This window comes from Nelumbo lutea, chromosome 2, assembly GCF_056320005.1.
Source record: "Nelumbo lutea isolate HS-2025 chromosome 2, American lotus-T2T, whole genome shotgun sequence".
Classification (NCBI taxonomy): domain Eukaryota; kingdom Viridiplantae; phylum Streptophyta; class Magnoliopsida; order Proteales; family Nelumbonaceae; genus Nelumbo; species Nelumbo lutea.
In genome coordinates this window covers 40427848-40446504 of record NC_142685.1, presented here as the reverse complement: position 1 = coordinate 40446504, position 18657 = coordinate 40427848, and the positions used below count along the sequence as shown (strand labels likewise).

General features: G+C 34.7%; 1 protein-coding gene across 3 annotated transcripts; it reads left to right on the top strand.

The window, feature by feature from the left end:
* Positions 1-1421: 1421 nt before the first annotated feature.
* Positions 1422-14623, top strand: LOC148870053 (V-type proton ATPase subunit e1-like). 3 transcript variants are annotated; one of them, XM_088972295.1, is made up of 4 exons: positions 1422-1582; positions 1737-1953; positions 9184-9231; positions 14164-14623. In XM_088972295.1, exons 2-4 carry the CDS (start codon positions 1856-1858, stop codon positions 14228-14230), a joined length of 213 nt encoding a protein of 70 aa, XP_088828421.1. In that variant the 5' UTR covers positions 1422-1582; positions 1737-1855; the 3' UTR covers positions 14231-14623. The 3 variants fall into 3 exon arrangements, with proteins under 3 accessions (XP_088828421.1, XP_088828423.1, XP_088828422.1); XM_088972297.1 differs by having other exon boundaries at positions 1436-1582; positions 1790-1953; XM_088972296.1 differs by having other exon boundaries at positions 1536-1683; positions 1790-1953.
* Positions 14624-18657: the final 4034 nt, after the last annotated feature.

Genomic DNA, 18657 nt, shown 5'->3' with positions numbered 1-18657 from the left:
TTTATTGTGATTTTTTTTAGAATTTTGGGAGTTAATTTCTTGTAAAAGCTCTTTAGAAATTTGAGGGTTAATTTCTTGTGAAAATTCTTTAGAATTTGGGAGCTCATTTTTTTTTGTAAAAATTCTTTAAAATTTTAGGGGCTAATTTCTTGTAATTTTTTTTTTAATTTTTGAGGATTGATTTTTGCAAAAATTCTTTAAAATGTTACGATTAATTTTATTGAAGCGCGAACCGATGAGATTGCAAACTCAAAAAGCTGAACTTAAATTTGTGAAGTGCAAGCAAGTAAAGTCGAGCAGGGGGCTACAGTAAGACGGTAAGAGTTACAGAAGTATATTAACTCGGTTGATCCAATATGAACCTGAATAAAATCGGACCGGTTTAGGCCCGATATTCACTTAAAATAATGTTATTTGCATCAAACTTCTTTTAATGTTGGAATTGTCTGGAATAATAATTAAGGGATAAAATGGGCAAAAAAATCTGGGGAAATTCTAAAGTAAGGGAGGCCCAAATCATTATAATAATAAGGACCTATTAACAAATATCCATTAAAACCCATTATTAAGGGATATGATTCATATTATCTCTCTTCTTATTCCCCCTCCTCTTTCTCTCTCTCCTCCCATCGGAATCTGTTACTCGGTGCGCCGCGCTGACTTTATAATCACATCCCACCCTGTATTAGAAATTAATGTTTTAAAAAATGAATTGAAATTGGAATCATTCTAGCCACTGGTATCCATAGTTTGATAGTTTGATTCAAACGGATATTCATTTTAATAAATAAATTAAAAAAAGTTTAAAAAATATTTAAAAATATAAAATTGTCAAAAACCATTAAATGGGTCGATAGATCAATGGTTCAATCATATGGGTCAATGAATTATTGACTTTTTTAACAGTTTCTGGCCAAAAACTGGATTTTAGGTAAAACAAAATCGATTGCCTAAATGATTTTCGGGTCAAATGATCTGACCGTCCAAATCAATGATAATTCGAAAACCTTGTTAAAAACATATCGCATGAATAATAAACAAATATAAGCGACGTTTCGGATGAATGAGTAGAACATGCTGTGATGTCGATGTGAGACACTTTGTAAGGAGCAGATCCGACTCTCTCTAACCACCATTGCCTCGGATATTTGAAGAATCCACCATCGACCATCACTTTACAGATCGATGATAATGTAATATTTTATTAATTAATAAAAACAATTAAAATTTTAAATTTCTTAAAATTACAAAATTAATAAATTTAAAATTAAAATTAATTGATAAAATATAAAATGAAATATTAACTAAATAAAATTTAAAAATAATTAATCAAAATAATCATAAATTGACAAATTACCCCTAAAAAAAATAGGACCAGTTTGGCCGAATTCAAATTGTGCTCCTTCGCTTCACTTTCGCTTGATAAAGAACCGATCCTTCTGAAACACGTGGAAAGATGGTATAATACGCTATCACACCGCATGCGATTTTGTGAAATACACGTCGGCCCACGGCCACGGTTCGAACTCACTTGAGAGAGAGAGTAGATTGAAATTTCCAGAACATTAGAGCAGATCATGAGGTCAATTCTCAATCTCTTTATCAATTCTCCACTATCTTTTCTAAGGCTACGAATTTTGTTTATTCCATTGCGCAATTAGAGTTTGCATCCGTCCCTAAATTGTACGTGTAATCAAGTATTTGTTTAAGTATTCATTTTATTCTTGCATATGCAGATCAGGGAGGTAGTTTTTGCTTTTCTTTCAATTCTCATTCCGTTAATTACCAGGCAAGCTTCAAATTCGTATTTTCGTCTCGGAAAATTTCTGCTTGGTTGCGGTGAGATCGAATTGACATGGGCTTCTTGATAATTAGCTTAATTTTCACTATGGCCGGCGTGATTGCATCCCTCGCGGCCAGAATTTGTTGCAACAAAGGACCTTCTGCCAATCTGTACGTTACTATCTTTCGATTTGCTATTCTTAAATTGAGATTTGCCTTCTGCTTTTCTCTATCGTCGCAAGTAGATTTGTAAATAGAACTAGATTGGAAAGATTCTTGAATACATTTCAATTTTTTTTGGCATTACAATATCTTTAATGTGTAAATAGAAATAATTTCGCGCTTGTAGTTGGTTAAATTTAATGATTGCCACTGGAAGTGGCTTTTTTGTCCATTGAATTTTATCTATTAATGATTGCTGATAGGTATTACCCACCTGAAGTTTTCTGCAGAAATTGGTTGATCTTATACGTGGAAATCTTCTTATGAATAATATGCTAATATTTTTCCCACTTGTAACTTTCTGAGTGGTTTTTATGTTGTTTTATTAAGTTCAGAAAGATATTTTTTATTTAATTTCTTTTTTGTAGAATAACATTTAGAGCACCTGTTAGAAAAAGTAATCTGTTACAAGTTGAAAAGTCTAGAAGAGCTAGAGGAAGACCAAACAGGATCTGGGTGGAAGTAATAAGAAATGATTTAAGAAATGATTTAAGCGCCCATTATTTAACGAAGGATATGACACTGAATAGAACGGAATGGCAAGACATGATTTATGTTGGTGACCCCATACAGTTGGGACAAGGCTTAGATGATGATGATGATGAAGATGATTATTTTGTTTCTTTTTCATATTGTTAATTGTTCCCTTAGTTGCAACTATTCTGGAATTAAGTTTGGCCGAAGTTGAAATACAGTGCACCAAAGGCTCTTTAGTTGAAATTAGTTGTTAGTGATTCTAAATTAGAAAGAGAGTGGGGAGGTGGTAAGGGCCCTTGCTCTCTGGGTAGAGCAAGAAGGGTAGACATTGATGGTGAAAGTTTTCTATCCTAAAGGTGTTTCAGAGACAAACTGTATGTTGCATGAAAGTACTGGAGCAGAGGGGGGGGGGGGGTAAAGGTATTTTGGTGAAGAATAATTTCATTGCTTGCATTGTTATCTACTGATGACCTGATAAATGTCTTAAAGGTGGGCAATGGGGACCCATGGTAATGGCCTGGTGATAGTGAATCAATGACGACGCTCAGGATTTGGTTCTGAGACATGTTTGGTGGTTGGAAAATTCCATTATGTTAAACAGTGACAAAGGTGCAAATTGAAGGTTATGATCCGAATAAGGTGAGTGGAGAGGTGTTGCAGCATTTGTAAGAAGATAGCACTTTTCTGCATTATTTGAAGGGATTCCTGCTGAGAGTTTCAAATGCATAGTGAATATGAGGTGGAGGAGACAGTTTGGACAAAGTAATCAAAATTGAACACAACTCAGTTTTGGAGACCACTGAAACATCAGTAGAGTTAAGTTAGAAATCAGGGTGCGTTCTTTCTTGGGGGCCATCAAAGAGCTATTGATTATTTTTGTATGTTGGAAGAGAGGGATTCTTAGTCTGGCAATGGTGAGTTAAATGCATCTATTGTTGTCATGGAGGAATGGAAATTCCTGTTTGGATTAGGAAGGTTCCCCTTGTGCTTGTGAGGATAAAACATATTTTTTGATCAGTAATCAGTAACGTGAGATAGAAAATTGTCACTACTTCAGTTTGATATTGAAGTAGAGTCATGAAGGGGGGGTCCACCTAGTTGAGTCTGTTGTAAGGATAGATGTGGCAGATCAGTTAAAGAACTAAATCCTGTCTACAATTTCATAAAAAAATTTTAAAAAAGTCCTGTCTACATTAGTTCTGGTCATAGTTTTGCTATTCTTGGTGTTGTTGGTAGCGTGATCACATTAATTTTAGGCAATTAATGGAGCATTAGAGAGGAGAGAGAATTAGTGGCATGAGTTATTGAAGGAAATAGTTAACAACTCATGTTCAGAGAAGCTGTAAAGAAAAGGTCTTAAACCGAAACAAGAAGAAGAATAGTTCTTCATTGAATAATTACTGAGAGAATTCAATTCAATTGCTTTTATAGTAGTGATCTACTTTTTTATAGCCTATGTTTACACCCTTATGCCTCCTACAAGAAAGTATCCTAATCTAGCTGGCTACTCCTTAATAGAAACCAACCAAATCTGAACCAAAAAGGAAAGTCCTAATTGAAGCTAAATTTGGAAATCTCACTACATTGCTAAATCGGTAAACATTTACAGAGTTCAAATCATTGCCAATTTGGTAAATGTGTACTAAGATGTATCCATGGCGTCATCCTCTCTTCTTACGTGTCTTGTAGTGGTTCCATTTTTCATAGAATCTTAGAACTTGTTAGCCTCCTCCTGTAATTGTATCAGTAGCTCACTGGAGAAGTAGTTGTTGGGTTTTTGACAGGAGTTTGTAGTTGCAACATGTCAGTTATCTGGTTTAATTTGTTTTGTGGTTGGGGTTTCTATAATAGTTAAAGGTCTTATTGATAGGCACCTATCTAAGGGCATTTTTGTCTACTCTTATTTATGTTAATGATAGTTAAATGTAAATATCATGTATTAGTATGAATACCAATGAGGGAGCCACACAATACTTTTTGCCTCTCTTCAAATCTGTTCTCTTCTTTCTTCTTTTCTCCATTGATCCTTTTTCTCTTTCCCTTTTCTTTTTTCTTTCTCTTCTCTTATAAGGCTCTTTTATTGACAAGTTGGTATTAGAGCACATTGTAGATAAGGGACTATATACCAACTGCTGATGTCAGAAAACCATATTACCAGCTCATCCTCCCATACATGGAAACCCTAGAGTTTGATCAAGTATGATTTTAGACATTTTGATGCGGGTTTTATATTTGTTAATGGAGGTTTAGATATTTTTTTGATCAATAACTGAAACTTTTCATTAAAAGACATTAAAATGGTACATTAAAGTGAGTACATTAAATGAACAGTGAGAGATAACCCCTTTTATCTCTCCCCGAACACAAATACTTTCACTCCCATATTTTGTGTTAACTTCTTAATCTTTTTCTTTCCATTATTATACATCCAATGACTTGGATCTTTATTTTGCAACCAGTTCACCACCAGTTTTGAGTCTCCCTTAATTATCGGCTTCTTAACATTGATAGAGATTGCTCTTTGTACTCCTTCCACCACTGCCAATATCTTATCCCTTAGAGAATCTCCTTCTCCAATTGGTCCTGAGTATAAAGCTACCACTTTTCCAGTTTCATCCCTGAAAACTCCTATTCCAGAACTACCTGGGTTTCTCAAACAACTCCCGTCAAGATTTAATTTGATAAAACCTCTCTTTGGAGGGCTCCAACTAGTGGTAATGGGTGTTAACAGGAGCTGAATCAGCCACCTCTTTCCAATTGAGCATGATTTCGTTTACTGAAAATGAGGAAAAAAGATGCATTGTCTTCACCCAATGAGCCACCTTGATCATGATATTTTCAATAATATCAGTTTTGCTTATTTATTTCTTTGAAAATATTCTGAGATTCCTTTCCTCCCATAATACCCAGCACGTGGTAGCTCTTATGCATCTCCTCAACATCTTACCTCTCTTCTTTGGAAAATTGAAAAAGGTAAAAGCAAATAGCCCTCGCATATTAGTCGGGGGAGTCCACCTGCACCCAAACAAAGAAGGAAAGCAAACCCAAATGCAAGAAGAGAAAGAACAGGAGATTAATAAGTGATTGCAAGTCTCACTGTTGGCTTTGCATAACACACACCATTGAAGAGAGATGTGCTGATTTGGTCTCTTTCTTCGAATTCTCTATTCCTCTTTTTTAGACTTTTGTATCACATCTTCCCCTTCCAATTCTCTATTTTTCAGATCTCCAAGTATTACTTCAATTAGCCCCCAAATCCTTCCCCCCTGATCCTTATCCTCCTGACAATTCTTTTCCCTTCTTTCCTTCTGTCTTCCTTCTGTTTTCCCAACCCTATCTTCACTGGCTATTGGCACTGAAACTGGATGGAGACCTGAAACAACAGCCACAGAAACACGAGGGGGTTTAGAAACCAAATACGAATCACAATCTGTACCTTGAACCTGAGCAAGGTGCCAACCAGCTGGTTGGTAAGGTCTCCTTCTGGTTGTAGCATAGACTTGGGATCTAATCCTGCCTGCACCTGGGTTGGGGGATGGGCTACCCCCCGCTGTGTAGCCTTTCGAAAGGTATCAAAAAAGGCCCAACTCTCCTTCTGAGTTGTGATTCTGTTCTAGAAGCTCTTTCAGATTCTGCTCTGTCCCAAGACCAACTTCAAGAGATTGCGCCTCATCCCTTGGTGGCGTGGAGATACTTGGCCCATGGAGATCCCCAACCAGCGTCTTGTGGACACCCTGTTTTTATATCACAGAGGGTCTTGGTTCTTCCTTGTCAAAGGATTCGATTCCTCCCTAATGATAGGATGCTGCAAGTTGTCTTCACCACTACCCCTACAGTTTGCCTCAAAAGTGGGAAGACTGTAGTAGCCCGAACTCTCCTCCTCCACAAACAAAATTTCAGTACCAAAGACCTCTTCTTCCTTCTGAAAATTTGCATAAAAACTACCAATAAGAGATTCAACTTCTGAATCCTCCTCTTCGGTTCCGTTGAAGGCTGTCATTATCATAAGATCTTCTTATGTCTGGGTTTCGATCGCTTCTAGTAATCCTCTGTAGCTTCCACCTTAGTTGTCAACTTGATTTGGGATGAAGATAGACCTTCGTTCATGTCCTCAAGCTTCCTTCTCAAGCCCCTATTCACGTGATGAATTAAGTCATCACGTGGTTGTAATTACAACTTTTCCCCTGTTTAAGTGGTTGTAATATAAAAGAAAAATAAAACCCATTTTGTGGACTACTTCAAATCAATATTTCAAAAGCCATTAAATAAGAGATTGATAGTGGAAGGGTTTGATTGGCCGGTGGTGGTGGTGGTGGTGGGTGGGGGGGGGGGGGGAGATTAGGGAAAGGTTGGAGAGAAGATTTGAGGAAGAAGAGATTAGAGATGCCATTTTTGTAATGGATAGAACAAAGTCTTCAGGACCTGATAGATTACGATAGCTTTCTTCTAGGAGTGTTGGGAAATCATAAAGGATGGCTGAATTTGAACTTTTTCCATGAGAGAGGAATTATAAATCATATAGTTAATGCATGTTTCATAGCTTTGTTCCCTAAGAAGGAGAGGTACTTACCTAAGGACTTAAGACCTATAAGCTTGTTGATTAGTATTTACAAAATTATATTGAAGGTTCTTTTTTGTAAGGCTTAAGGAGGTACTTCTATCCATTACTACTCACTTTTAGGGAGTCTTTCTTTAGAATAATCAGATTTATGACCAGATTCTTATAGCTAATGAAGGTGGAAGAAATAAGAAGATCTGGTAGGAAGGGATTGGTGTGTAAACTGAATTTGGAAAAAGCATAAGATCTAGTGGATTGATAATTTTTAATTGATGTTCTGAGGAGGTGTGGGTTAGAAAGGTTTCTTTGGGACCCTTTGAAATTAGTCGGGTTTGGTTGCCTAGTCGTTGTGGGTCCTCTTCCTGTCCTTACTTTTTTCAAGGTTTTGTCTCTCTATCCTCTCCCTGCTCAGCCTTTTCTTGTTGAAGAGGTGTGGTGTGAGCCTATTCCACCCAGGGTTCACGCCTTCTGCTGGGAAGTGGTTCATGGAAGTATTAGTACAATGGACGTTCTATTAGAGAAGACCTTTTTGGTGTCTTCCTTCTAACTGGTGTGTTCTATGCAATGCTTGTGGTGAACCTAAGTATCATTTATTAATCTTCTGTCCAGTTACTGTTGGTATTTGGGAATGGTTTCTTTCTTTCTTTGGGTGCAAGTGGGTTCAACTGGCTGGTGTGGCAGATTTGTTCTCTCCAGCAACAATGAGACAAAAAACTGGTGTGGCAGATTGTGTAGGAAGAAAGGAATGCAAAAAGATATTCAAAAAACAAAAACAAACTTGGGAGACAGTAATTAAATATTCTAAGATTAGAGCAGTTTTTGGATAAAGTCTTTGATGATTTTTAAGTCATTTTCAGTTGACTTGGTAAGCAGGGCATGTAGGCTCAGTTTGAGGGAGTGTTAAGGAAGTGTAATGACATATGCGTGAGTAGTTATGTCTTTGTAATTAATCTAATAATTGGGTTGATAATTATGGGCATAATTGTATTTGTTTTTTCAATTTCATACAAATACAAATAATAAGGAGCACGTGATTAGAATTTTTTCAGCTTCTTCTATTTTATGTTATTTTCTTCTGTTTTGGACTTTAATATCTCAACTCTTTTACAATTTGTTCCCTTAATAGAAATTTTAGTCAAACTTATATTGTTTCATAAAGTCAATTTTTAGAAAGTATGTAGGAGTTTTAGTCAGTTTTGAAGTCATTACTACCATAGGTATATGTTGGGGAGTTATTAGGAGTCTTTAAATTAGGGAAATGAACCTATTTGAGGTCATAATATTGTTAATATTGTTATGGACCTCAATATTATGGAATTCAAATAATATATAGTGTGGAAAAATGATGAGATTGAGAATGAAATTATACCTTTTAGTTTCATTTCTTTGGGTGTGATGCTTAAGAGATTTCTTCTTTGGTGTGATCCCATTGAAAGCCATGCATTAAAGTTTGGAAGGATCCTATATTTGATTCTGGAAAAGCAGTATGATTTTTCTATAGGCTTCTCTTGATTCTCTATCTTTTTATTAGTCATTGTAATGTTTCTAGAGATTTAGTTATCCTATATCTGTCTTACATCAGGAGGTTATTAGACTTGGAGTAATTCTTAAGACTTAAAATAGCAAGATGCTTGAAATCTAAAATATTATTCTTTTGATTGTTATGCTGAGACTTTTTAAATTAGCTTGCACACTTTTATTTTCTCTGATATCTGTTATTCCCAATTGGCTTGCCTGAGTTTATTTAGTCAATTAATTCATAGTTGTCGTAATTTCAATTATTTAATCCTAATTATATTTAACCTTTTGTGGTATGAGGGTGTCTATTAATACCAATGACATTTTATCTCCATTGTCAAAAATCTGTATGTTTTCAGAAGATGTCTTGCAAGTTTCACAACAAAACATTGTGATGTGATATTTGATGGAAACTTAACCAGTTATGAGATTTATAAGTTTGGGGATTCTGCAATTAGGGTTGATATTTTCTTTGTAGTTGTTACAGAATTTAGCTGTTGCTTTAACACTTAATTGTAGTTATCGTCATGTATTTTCATGTTCTTTCCTTTCTTTTCAACCATTCTTCTTTTTTTCTCTCTCACGTATCTGAAATGGTTAATGTATACATATTTTTCTTGATGCAGGTTTCATCTGACATTAGTTATTACAGCAACAATTTGCTGTTGGATGATGTAAGTTTTTGTATTCTCTGCACATTCGTTTGGCCTGTAATACAGCAAAATAGAAGTAAGAATTGCAGAAAAGAGAGAAAAGAAGTGGGAGAAACAGGGCTAAAAATGTGGAATTAAATCTATTAGAGTTCCCCCAATGAGCATCTACTCCTTTATATATAGAACTTATGTTACAGGGATCATAACTTAAAATAAATAAATAAACACTGTAACCTCAATTAATAACATCCTGATCTGACTAAAATACTCTTTGTATATGCCACACAAGATAAGCCCCTTTGTTTAGTGCCTATCAAGTACCTAAATTGAAATAACAAATTAAAAAGACAAAATTGACCTTTTTTCCTTCATAACTGAAATTCAGCTCTAACGGACTAAAATTAATGAAACTTCAATAGAGATTACTAGACTCATGGATGACTAGCAGATGGAGTCCATATGGTTAAACTTTGACCGTGATTGTTGACTACTATTGATAGTCCTCAATGCCCAGCAACTGAAAGGTATCTTGCTGAAGGCCATTCACTTGTCTTATCTGCTTGATGATGTGAAGTTCTCTTTTACCATCTTAGACCTCTAATACATCCAAACTCTAGATCAATCCAACAATTGGATTGAGACAAATTTAGTTTCCAATTATTGACCTCTATCACAAGCAATTCTTCATTAAAAACCAAAGTGCTATCTCTTGTATCATTACCTTTCCAGCATAACAAGTATCTTGGTTGAGTGCCTATTGGTCTTCGTAGCTCTTTTTTTCGAAACATTCTCTATCTCTTCCTCATTATCATTTCCATGATAAGTATACAAGTCGGCATTGTTGAATGTAGAGTGCATACTTAAGTCCTTAGGTAGATCAATCTCATAAGCGTTTATCTTCTTGAGAATGAATAGCCCTAACTTCTTCTAGCTTAACCTAGAATAGTTACTTGTCTTAAATCCATGTTTTCATAAAACATCTGATTTAGGAGTTAAGACATCAAATAAATCTTAAAAATCTTAAAAATGTATATTAATAACAATAAATATAAGTTTTATATAATTATAAATGAGTTATTTAAACATAAAGGACCATACTTCAAGGGTTTATATAAATTGTGAGATATTGGGACACAATTGATAACCATTGAAGAATAATGGAAGAACTAAAATTTATATTTGTATATCTTAATTTTCATAAATCAGTATAATTTGTGTTAATGTTTATTAGTATATAAATTTTAATAATCAATTTTAGTATTTATTGCCAAAAAAATACGTTAAGAATAAAAATGCATATACTTATGACAAGCAACTATAGCATGGTTTAATGGTGGATTTGTGCTTGTTACATGCCATTAACCATGGTTCAAATCCTCCTATTTGTAGTTTTTATGTCTAGTTTAAGGTTTTAAGGTTATTTAATGGCATTATTTAAATTTGAATTTGAATATTAATTAAATATATTAAATGTAGCACTAAATATAGGAGTTATTGAAAGAGTGGGATTAAGTATTGGAGTTATTAGAGAGAGAGAAGGAATGATTATAGAGGTTTAGGGAGTAATAATAGGAGTTGTTGGAGAGAGAAGGAATGACATTAAATAATATTAAAAATCTGATACACATGTATCGGCTGAATGGGTCTGTATCGGCCTGATGCAGACGAAAAGAAACAAAATCAAAGGTTTCGTAGCATTTCACGGTATCAAACCCTCATTGGAATGGTATGCATTGGCCAATATGGACCAATACATTATGAAGTTTAAAACCTTGGTTTTCAATCACCTTTTCCCCCTAAAAAGTTGTTATATCCATTGGAAGGGGTTTCCAACTGCTAGTTTTTGGTGGGCTAGGCTGCAGGCATGACTAGGCTGTGTTGTGCCAGGCTGCGGGGCTGTGCAAGCCCATGGGTTGCAAACCTTAGCCTAGCTCGGCCCGGGGCCATGGACCATGCCTGGAAAGGCATGACACTGTAGCACCATCGGTCATGCCAGCCCATGGGCAGGAAATCAGGGTACACTTAGGATTGGAGACCAAGAGAACTCAATGTGATCTTTTTTTGACACCTTGGTTTGATAATTTAACAAGGGAGAGATTCTTTTTTGACACTTTGGCCTTGCAACTGTTTTATAAAATTTTCATTTTAGCTTAGTGGTATTTGCCTCTCACATAAGATTCTGGGTGCACCCTTACATTTTTGTAATCATGCTCTAATTCTGTGGGTGGCATCCTCCTCGTATCCGTTGTTATGGATTGTTGAAGCAAGGTAACAAAAAGGGTCACATTGAGTTATCTCTTGGTGATCATCATTATCATCATCTACATTGTATGTATTCTCTTTTAGTTGTAAAATACCTCTTGTTTGATTGCCTATAATCCTAATTTTAATTATTTGTTAGTTTCATCAATGTTGCATCATTTGAATTCATCAAATGCATTGAATCTATCAATTGTACATCGGTTTGGGATCAGTATAGGCAGTTCTATATCAATTGGTATTGGAACAGACGATTCTACGTCAACATCACTGTGACCTTTGCTTTTGAAGTTTCCTATGTCTGCATAACTTGTCTACTTTGCATTGGAGTGCTCAATATTCCTGTGAATGTCTTCATGAAATTAAGCAATATGTTTTACCATTTTTTTTTCCATGACATCCACTTTTCTAGTTTAGGGGGTTTCTGCTACCAAATCAGGAAAATAAGTCAGCTACCTACTATCAGAAAGGATTCCTACCTGTATTGTGGTTCTTTGAATGCAAACTTTACTTTAAGTAATAACAGCTTCCCATTTCCCAGAATTCTCACCCACAAGATATTGCAGAATATTTCCTAGACTTGAATTCACCACCTTGATTTGAAAAATAGTTTCAGGATCATTAGAAGATCTGTATCATAGAGCAGTCCAGAATATTTGACATTTCTTTATGTAATGGACCTAGCACTAGCAGATCTGTCATTGGCCGAATTTCCCAATCATTTGGGTTTCTTCTGAACAGGGTCTCCAAGTGACTCCATTTTCATTCAATTCATTGCTTTCCTAAACCAGGGAACCTTCATCTTGGGCTATTTCATACAAAGTTGGGAATAGAGCCTCAAATGATGATTCCCCACACCATTTTTCAGTTCAGAACCGAACACCATTCCCCTTTTCAATTTTGTATTTGATGTCTTTGGAGAAATCATCAAAGGCTTTTTGGATGTCATTTTTTTTTCCATAATGCATATCCCATAGGACTAAGGGATGACTCTGGATCCCAGCCTCTCTTACTCGGCCCATATTTGCTTGTGATTACTTGCCTCATAAGCTGTCAGTTTCCTTGCTAGATTTCCAGAACCATTTCCCTCAAAGGGCTTCACCTACTTTTTTCAATCTTCTCACACCCAAACCACCAGATTTTCTTCAGAAGCTAACTTTTGTTCCAATTCACTAAGGCTTTGTTTGGTTTGAAGGAAAAAATAGGGAAAGGAAGGGAAATGTAGGGAAACCTTTACAAGCCTTGTATAGGCTCCCTATGTTTCCCTTCCTTTCCCTACTTTTTCCTTCAAACCAAACATAGACTAAGTGAAATTTGGACCTGTCTTTCCATCCAGATCACAGAAAGTTCCTCATCCTTTTTCCTAATTGTTGCCACTCTCACAGATATGTGAAATGGAGACATATAGTAAATTGGGAGGGAGGGTAATACACTTTTAATTAGGTGAGTTTTCTACCTTTTGATAAGTATCTTGCTTTCTGTGTAGCCAACCTTTTATTATCTTCAATCATTGGGTCCCATATTATCCTGGAATTGCATTTTGCTCCTAATCAGGATTTGTGTAGCTGGACCCCATGTAGTTGGGGCAAGATCATTGCTATCAAGACATCTAGGTGATTCTGGGTAATAGTAGCTTGCCTAGTCATGTATGTGATAATAATTTCATAAAATAAAGAAAAAAAAACAGAATTTTACCTAGTTCCATGGGCTTATATACCATTTAGCATGCGTATGAATTAAAAAAAAAATTATATATATTTATATATAGCAATTTATTTATTAGCATTAAATTTAATCTCAAACATGGAAAATCATCATATCTTGGACAATAGTATTTCAAATATATTAGTTTTAATACTTTTGAAAATAATACTAATATAATAGGTATTCAGTAGAACAATTTCATATCAAATTAGCAACTAAAATAGGCTATAATTTTATATGAAAAAATTTAACATAGAGTAAGTAAAATAGAAAAAGGAACAAGGGTATATCCACTTTTTTACATAATGCTTTATTTTTCTATTTATTCTTTCATTTACTCTTCTCAAGACCCTTGAATCTTTAAATTTCAATAGTAGAAAGTATAAATGATATAATATAATAAGTTGCCTACCTTGTCATTTTTGTTGCCTAGGTAGGCACCTAGGTAAGATCTTGACAACTATAGGCAAAGCTTGGTCTAATTGAACTGAGTTGGTTTAAATTTGAAGGGTTTCTTCGTGAGAGGTTGAAAATGCTTAAAGTCAAATGTGTTTGTGATGTTAAAACCATGTTGAAGTTTGCTTCTTAGAAGAGAAAATGTTGCCTAGGAGGTGAGGCTTTTTTTTTTTTTTATTCCTTTTTTGACGCCACCAAGGAGGTGAAGCTAAGTGTCCCTTGAGGTGTAGTGGTATATGATCAGTACAGAAGGCTAATTAAGCATGTACTCAGTTTATGGAAACTTGATTACTTTATTCATTTATAAGGAACATTCTTTACTCTGAAAAAGTAAATACCTTTTACACTTTGATAACTTTGAAATTTATAAATATTGTAGTTATTGAGAATTTCTATCAAATATTAGTTCTTTTACACTTTCAAGATAATTTTCGAGATACTGACAGTGACTTGTGGTGTGTATATTCATGTTGATATATATGAACATGAAATTATTCTGAGCTGATAATGATTTGATGTCTCTTCTTTTATTAGGTGGGCAATTGTATATCTTGCTCAATTGAAACCGCTAATTGTTCCAATTCTTAGTGAAGGAGAATGAAATGTTCCTCCAAGGAGATATAATGCGCTCCTAGTAGATAGACTTTGTATAATGAACGGGTGATGGAATGTGATTGAACATGCCCCTCGTATGCCCCTCGTATTTAGATGGTATTATTGGAACAAGAATTGGTTTATCCTAAAGAACATTGAATTGGCTTCATTTTTGGTTTGAGCTATCTACATGACATTTCTCACTTGTTCTAGAAGTGCAAGTTTAATCACGCTCAGTAATAATGTGAGCTTACATAGTTTCAAATTTCAATCAAATAATTGATGGGAAATAGGCGATGATGCTTTGACTACCGATTTGCTCTGTTACCTTGCTGCAGAATTGTTGATGAGTTTGTAACATTCCTCATACAATGTTGCCAAGAAACCATATTTTGTCGTAGTTGGTCTACTTGTCTTTTTAATTTAGTGATTACTTCTTCGCAGTCTTCATGCTAATATCTCCTTAGTATCATGGTTCAAAGAAATCGTTGGATATGTGTTTTCAGGGTTATCAACACACTAAGGCCCTGTTCGTTTACCAGTAAATAAATGGAAAAGTGATATCCATTGATCAATGTTACAGTTTTTTTTTTCAATAAGTATTGGGCCCAATGATAAAGTTAGTTTCATTTATTCAGGTAAAAATTATCTATCTTCCAAGTGGACAACTTTTTTATCTAAGAGAAAAGTTTATAAAACATAGCGGGGCAAGTTATTCATTTTAATATTGAATTTTTATGGGTAAAAAGGTCCTTGTAGTACTTACCTGGGAATAAAAAGAACGTTGGTAAGTGTTATTTAGGAAATATTTACCTAGGACTTACCTAGGTAAATAACTTTTTGAAAAAAAGGACAAGGCTGAATACAAAGATTTAGGGGATTTTTATGTGTTCTAGTGTGGGGAACTTTTCTTATACATTTAGGGCCCGTTTGGCAAGTCTTTTTGGAAAAATTTTTTAGTAGCTCTGATAGTCAAGAGATGTATTGAGTTTTTGCATAAAGATCTGAGCAGCCTGAACTGAAGCTAGTTTGGCAGATATATGTCTTTTCGTGTGAATAAAATGCAAAAGACGCAAAAGGCTTCATTTGGAGTTTTTCAAAATCAGCCTAAAATGGGTTTTTCGTGTCTTTTAGGTGTTTTGGCTTTTGGCGGTTAGATTTTTCATGAACCAAACGGGATTAGACCAAAAACCGATCTGCTTGGTTTTGTAAATAATCTAAAAGACTGTGTAGAAAGGCATGCCAAACAGGCCCTTAATTCCTGAATTATTGGAACCAAAACTTAAAAGGGAGTATCAAGTGTTAGCAATAGGGTAAAAGTGTTAAACATACTTTGAATTTTCATAAATTGTGGGCTGAACACAGTGGACTTAAACATTCTCTCTATTAATAAAATATTAAGACCCATTAATTTCTAATACCACATAAACTATTTAAAATTTTAAAAACCCTGTTTTACCCCTCTATTCCTTGTTGATAGTTAGCCCAACTGGGTTGAAAGAAAATGTCTAACCCTACCTGTTTGACGAAATGTTTGAATGGGCCAGTTTGGAAAACCTCTCCCCTTTTTTCAAGGTAGAAGACAATTTTTTGTAGCAAGCATTCAATATGAATATTTTGACCAACGATATGAAAATATCCGATTACAATACGAAATTGCATACAGCACTGATTTTGTTCTTAGGCTATGTTAGGTTTGAAATCACGAGTTTGAAAATTGAGTTTGAGGTTCACAACTAAAATCATAACTCTTAGGCTATGTTAGGTTTGAAGGAAGAGGTAGGGAAAGGTAGAGAAACCTATACAAGCGCTTGTAAAGGTTTCCCTACCTCTCCCTACTTTTTCCTTCAAAGTTCAAACCAAACACAGCCTTTACGAATTATTGCAGGGTTCTTTTGGCGAAGTCTCTTGGAAGCCCATTTCACGTCTTAATGAAAATTCTTGGAATTTGGAGGGTGGCAACTAGCCAGAGATGAGAATTGGGGTTCAAATTAAGTAATCGCTTAGGGTTTTCTTCTACCTTGAACGAAAAGAAAGAGCTCCGCAAATGCAACTCCAATAACATTTAGCTGTTCAGGAAATAAGTGCAGAACCTTACGACAACCATTGGTACAAGAGAATTCTATGATTTGAATGCCAAAAGAATTCCAAGAGGATTTTCCAAGTTCTTGTAAGTTCAAAGTTTCCCCTAGGTAGAAGACAAGGTAGAAGACAACCCCATTTCACGTTTTAATGAAGGTCAAATTAATTTTTTTCATTCAAATCTTATAAATTAATGGTAGGAAGACATATATAAGTTTAATTGAAAAAGTCGACGTATATTTAAGTTAATTTATGAAAATTCAGGGTATCTAAGTCTTCTACACTTGACTTAATTTGGGAAGAATGCAAATACAAGTATGTAGAGTGCAAAACCTTGTATTTTATATGTATGTGTACTGTATATATTTGTATTTATAATATAATAACCGGTTTTGTATGATTATATCAACCAATGCTTGATATACCGAATATGATGCTATGTAATCCTTAAATGAGTTGTATTATTATTACCAAGAAAAAAAAGCTAGTACATTTGCAATGGGCTAGAAAACATAGAAGTTCCATGATTTTCTTGTTTCTAATGTATATGTTTGGCATCGATGTTACAGATATATGTGTGGAACGGAAGCATCGTTTTCTGAGAAAACAATGTCTTTTATTTTTTGAAAACATTGTTATTAGGTAGGACATTTCTTGGAGCAACACCACCACCTTCTGTTTGGTACCAATTAGGGGTGTCCATGAAAAACTGAAAAACCGAACCGAAAAAAGCGGTTAATTGAATCGATTGGTTCAGTTTTGGTTTGGAATTTTTGAAAATCGAAGGACCGGTTTGGTTTTCAGTTAACCTACAAAAAAACCGATGGTTAACCGAATTGACAGGTATATATATTTATATGTATATTTTGTATATATTTTTAATATATGCCACATATTTTCTATGTATTATATATAAATATATATTCGTTATATATAAATATATACTTATATTATATTTATAATGATCTATTTATAAATATATTATATATTTTTTGAATATTTATAATATATTACATATCATTTATTATTTATAATATAATATTATACATATATTTATATAATGTCTATTATAAATATAAAAAACCAAAAAACCGAACTAATAAAAAATTGAAACCGATGGACCGGTTAACTGGTGGTATCGATTCGGTTTTGGTTTGGCGAAATGGAAAAACCGGTACCACCGGTTCGATTGACTAAACCATGGACACCCCTAGTACCAATGCTCCATATTTGTTTTTAGCACAGGTACCCATTATAGGAAGTCCATGTCACTACTACATAATGTCCTCATTGGCAACAGTGAACTCCAATCTAAGAAAACATTGAATTTGGCGTTACTCCAAACCATGCCTTCTCGATTTCTAAGACGTAGCTTAGAGCACCGTTTTTATGAAAAAAACGATTCTAAACATATTGACATTCTTGGAATATTAATTTTTCCAATGTGGTGCTGATGTATCACCGTTTTATGGAACAACTGCATCGATGCCAAATACTACCAAATGATGAAATTGTACCATATTCATCAATTACCCTTAAAAGAATCGTGTTAGGTTTTTGAGAATATTTCATCATTTACCCTTAAAAGAATCGTGTTAGGTTTTTGAGAATATTTCATCATTTACCCTTAAAAGAATCGTGTTAGGTTTTTGAGAATATTTCATCATTTACCCTTAAAAGAATCGTGTTAGGTTTTTGAGAATATTTCATCATCTACTAGTTATTTATTTATTTATTTATTTTGGGTGGCTGAGGCACGTATTGTATTACTTATAAGGGGCATTAGCAGTGTGGTTATTATTTAGATTGGATAAATGTCATCCGGTAACTTCGGTGAAAGGGTAAGTTATAACAGAGATCACGTCTCCGCCCCACAACGCGCTACAGTATATTCCACTCGTATATGAAAAATATCTCCCAATGATGATATCATCAAAATTGATACTATCATCAGGAGTTGCTCTCAATACACGGCCGAGATGTGCTGTGGGGCGGATGTGAATTCGTTAAAACAACTGTGAGAAGGATTGGAACCTCAGAGAAATGCAAGATAGAAAGTCAATGATTAATATACTTCAAAATGCTTGTGTATTGACTATTGAGGCGATTACCAATTAGTCCACGGAAATGCCAGTTTCAATAGCAGCCAAATCCTGCCCATTATTAAGAGGGTTTTCTGTTTTTTTTTTTTTTTTTGTTGGGTAGATTGGTTATATGTCATCCTATTGAGGAAGGTGGTGTAGGCATTAAAGATTTGTGTGAAATGGACGTGGTGTTTAGAATAGGATTCCGGAATACCTGCCAACGAAATAAGTTACAACACCCTACCAACATGATCCGACACCACACATC